A 4,159-nucleotide genomic window follows, 5' to 3' on the forward strand; every position below is an offset into this window, starting at 1 on the left:
GAGAAGTGTGGCGCGCATACGGCTCTATCGCTGGACCCCGTGAGGACACATATCATGAGGTCAAGCCGAGCATCTTCTGGAGCTCGCCGCTGAGGGCGGCCGCCTGCGTCGCATCGTTGCCGCCAAGGTGGCTGCCTCGCACGAATACATTTGGGACTGTCCGCTGCTTGGTCAGCCGCGCCAGAGCCGTCTGCATCGCGGCGCCATCCGCAGCCTTGTCCAGTTCCACGGCGTGGTACTCGACGCCGAGGCTGTCGAAGAGAGATTTCGTGCGGGCTGAGTAGCCACACCGCGACTTGGAGTAGACCACCACCGGGTGCGCAGCGACAGTGGCAGCGATTTTCTGCTCGAGGTCGTCACTGCCGTCGGAGGCGGTCGCCACTCCCGCCGCTGTTAGAGCAGGAAAGGCCGACACCGCCGGCTGCTTCGCCACCATAAGCAGCAGGCCCGTGCGCGCCGGTGCAAGTCCTGCTCTCGCGAGGCCTGTTGAGCGGGGCAGCATGGGGGAGGTTTTCCTTTTTATTAAGACTTGAAGGCGGGGCGGCAGCGCATCGGGATGGCATCGGCTACAAGAAGAGTGGGACCGCGGACCACCGCGCGCACTCTCTCCTGACTCCAAAAATTATCTTCGCACACAAAATAGAAGAAGAGAGAAATCACAAGAGAGACCACATTTCTTGTTGGCTTCTAAAAATCTCTCAAATCACAGCGTGCGCTTCACAAAACTCAGAACAATACTTTCAACTAACTCCCAGAGAGCACGACAACGGAAGGTGCTCGTCTACATACAATGTCTAGCGAGGTCGTAGACCTGCGGCGCGAGGTTTAGCTGCAATTTGTGCATGCTCCAGGGGCACGATCCATTGCGAAAATGGTCGAGCACCATTGGCCGACGAACGGGGTCCTTGTGTATCGTGCTCCAGAAAACATTGTAGCGAATGTTCTCAACGGGGCTGATCGCGTCGCGCAGCGCTGCACTCATGAAGTCAAAATTCTCGTGGGCGTGCAGATACCGCGTGCCGTTGTGCAAGTTGCTGATGCAAGTGTTCAGTCGGAAGTCCGCAGACCCGCACACCAAGCGCCGCGTGCACAGAGCCCAGTCAGCGGATGGGATGGCATCGAGCAGCCCTCTGGAGAGCAGGATGCCCGTCCCGCCGTACGGATCAAAGTGCGGCGGACGGTAGTACGCCGTGCCGTTTGGCGAGAGAGCAAACGAGTCGGCAGCGGGCAGGACCGGGCACATGCAGCAGCCGCGCATCGCAGGTGACTGCAAGCGCAGCTCGTAGTTTCCGTCGCCGTTCTCTTTGGTGCACACGCTCTCGCATGAAGCGTCGCTACGTCTGACGACGCCGCCGTACGCCTTTCCGAATCCGCCCATCATGCCAATGGCGATGGGTCGCCTCCACTCCAAAGAGCGGGTTCGCGCGCGAAGCGTCCTGTCAAAGCAGAAGGTGTCTGCGTCGACGACCATGATCCAGCGGGCAGTCGGGAAGCTCATGTTGGCGATGTGCGCAGCCCATAGCATGTTGGCATCGCTGATGAAGCGGTACCGCGATGCGGGATTCGAAGCGCCACGCTTCTCCCGCGCGTGCACGCCCCGGAAGTTGGCGGCGAACGGACCCTTCGGAGCATCCGGCACGTACACAAACTTTTTGCCGCTGAGCCACGTGCGATTCCAAACCTCGAGGTGGCGGCCATGCGAAGGGCCGTACAGGGCGTACACGATGTGCGCTAAGCGATCCGAGGCCGTCGGCGTGTGCGCGTCGCAGTTCACGCACGTGGTGTGCCCATCGCGTGTGCGCATCTCGCGTTCCTTTGATCTAGAAAGAAGAATTTTACAACGAAACTCCCTCGCACGACACTGGGCACAGGACTGGGCACGGGACTGGCTCGCACTGGCACTAACACAGGTACACCAGAAAGAAGAATTCAAAAACTAACTTCTCTCAGAGCAGACAGGCTCGACACAGGTGCGAACTGGCGCGTGCTAGTACTAAGAATTTTATGATCCACTCCCTCGCACAACACTGGGCACGGGACTGGCGCGCACTGGCACTAACTAACATGGAAAGAAAGAAAGAAAGAAAGATCTACTCCAAAGCAGACCAACCCTCGGAGAACCGTGTTTACTTTATGGCCCTTTCCCTGCGAACGCGCAACCCCCCTAGGGGCTAGGGGTCAGGGCTCTCTAGCCCGTAGCCCGATCCCGATCATCCGGCCCGCTGGGTGCGCTTCTTAGCTCCCCGGCCCTGGATGTGAGGCTAATGACTGCACTCCAAGTGCTCCAAGTGCTCCACCCGAAACGAGGGACGGGAGCGACGTCTCTTTTCCTTTCCTTTTTTCTCTGCAGCACCCTCTCTTTCCCTCTCTATTTTCCCGGGAAAACCATCAAATTTTCCGGGCTCTGAGCCGAGTCTGAGGCTGGTTTGGGCCCAAAATCAGCCAAATCGGCAAAATACCGGGTATTTTGCGGGTATACCTGGAAAACCCCGGGTATACCTGGAAAATATCCTGCGACCGCCTGGGTATCGTGCCGATTTCCTCAATTTTGCGTCAGATTTTGCCCCAGACCAGCTCTCAGACTCAGGGAAACTCGCGAGTTTCCAGAATGGAGCACCAAACACCCTCTGTTTTCCCTGGAAATTTCCGGAAACGCAAAGTGCTGGGGACCCTCTGTTTTCCTTTTTGTTTGCCGGAAAAGCTTGTGCAGGCCAAACCGGGACGCGGTCGGGCGATCTGAGGCCCAACTAGGCGTACGCATTGCCCATCCAGGGCTATCACCTGGACCTATCAACAGGCGCCTGCGGCGCCGTGCTCAGGAGCTGCTGTTCACAGCTGCACAGACTTTCGTACGGACGGCACAGTAGGTAGACAGGTGAAGAACAGACAGTCTGGCTCGGACTGGACACGTGGACACCAACGCGGAACATATGGTGGACGCGAGACAGAAGAGGACGACACGCGCGAGCGGCGCGAGCGACACACACACACACACAAGCTCACAAGACACTCGCGCACAGAGACCTCGACAGCAAAGGACCCGAACCCGTGTGTTGCTGAGCGTGTTGCCGGCTGGCCCAGCTGCGGTTCCACCACATCCCGCCGCTCCCCATGGCTGCCGCGCCGTCCGACGCTCCATCCCTCGCCGCCGCAGGATGGTCAACGTCGGAGGCTCGGTCTCGGAGGTGGGGCCGTCGGGCCGGCCGCCGAGCAGCCAGGAGCTGTACGCGGCGGGTCGCGTGATTGGCTACAAGTGCTTCGACCAGAACTACGACTTTATGAAGTGCAAGGCCAAGGACGACAACCCGACCGCCTGTGTCTCCGAGGGCGACGCGGTGCACGGCTGCGTGTACGGCCTGTTCAAGCAGATCTCCTCGACGACAAAGAAGGAGTTTGACGCGCTCGCCAAGTGTCTAGACAACGAGGACCTTCAGCCCCACATGTGCAAGGCCAAGCAGGCGGCATTTGAGTCCACCTTCTACGCGAAGACCAGCTGAGCCCCCCTCTCCCTCTACTGTTGCCGGCCGCCATGCCCCTCCCCCACGCCCCCTTGCCGTGAGTCAGGCCGTGATGTCGAGCGCAGGGCCGCCCTCCGCGCAGCCCGCGCGCCGTGTCTGGGGGCTCTCACTGTGCTTGCTGCGCGAGCAGCTTGCTTCAGTACCTGTGGAGTAGCGCTGCGGGCACTAGGCCGGTCCTTGGAGTCAGACCGCATGGCGCGGCGTACGGGTTTGTCCGCGCTCGGTCTCGCGGGCCCGGGGCGGCGGGCGGGGTCGCTCAATGGCTAGGCTTTATTTTCGTAGAGAGACGCCTTACGGTACGAACACTTGTTGGTTGAACAAGTGAGACAGGACGCCACACACGTGTCACTCTAGTCAGCACGCTAAACCACTCTATTGTGGGAGATTCAGATACAGGGCGGTGACAGCAGGGAGCAGGCTCGGCTGTGTGCTAGCTGAGCACCGGAGCAGGGGGCCACAGGCACAGACAACAAGCGCCGCGCCGGGCTCTTCGGCGCGGGCTGTCTGAGCGTCACCGCGGACACAGAGCCACAAACGCGGATAGGGCAAGCCACCCAACAATGGAGCATGCGGAGATAGCGCGACCGGGCGGCTAACCCTAGCCGGCCGGGGGGGGGCAGCAGCAGCACCGGCAGCCCCCC

At 60.4% G+C, this 4,159-nt stretch overlaps 2 protein-coding genes across 2 annotated transcripts in view; both read right to left on the reverse strand.

Annotated features, from left to right (window-relative positions):
* Positions 1-52: 52 nt before the first annotated feature.
* On the reverse strand, positions 53-502 carry EMIHUDRAFT_372717 (putative glutaredoxin; the record flags this gene model as incomplete). The annotated part of the gene is made up of 1 exon (XM_005756010.1): positions 53-502. The coding sequence occupies one exon, from the start codon at positions 500-502 to the stop codon at positions 53-55; it is 450 nt and encodes a 149-aa protein (XP_005756067.1).
* A 2,556-nt stretch (positions 503-3,058) lies between these two features.
* The window catches only part of EMIHUDRAFT_460305 (hypothetical protein), a gene marked incomplete at its 5' end in the record, with an annotated part of 2,803 nt that continues 1,702 nt past the window's right edge, over positions 3,059-4,159 (reverse strand). The window contains one exon of the mRNA XM_005756011.1: positions 3,059-3,590. Within this exon, the coding sequence (XP_005756068.1) occupies positions 3,561-3,590 (30 nt within the window). The 3' untranslated portion in view covers positions 3,059-3,560. The remainder of the gene's footprint in view (positions 3,591-4,159) is intronic.

The sequence above is a fragment of the Emiliania huxleyi genome (genome assembly GCF_000372725.1).
Source record: "Emiliania huxleyi CCMP1516 unplaced genomic scaffold EMIHUscaffold_998, whole genome shotgun sequence".
Lineage (NCBI taxonomy): Eukaryota > Haptophyta > Isochrysidales > Noelaerhabdaceae > Emiliania > Emiliania huxleyi.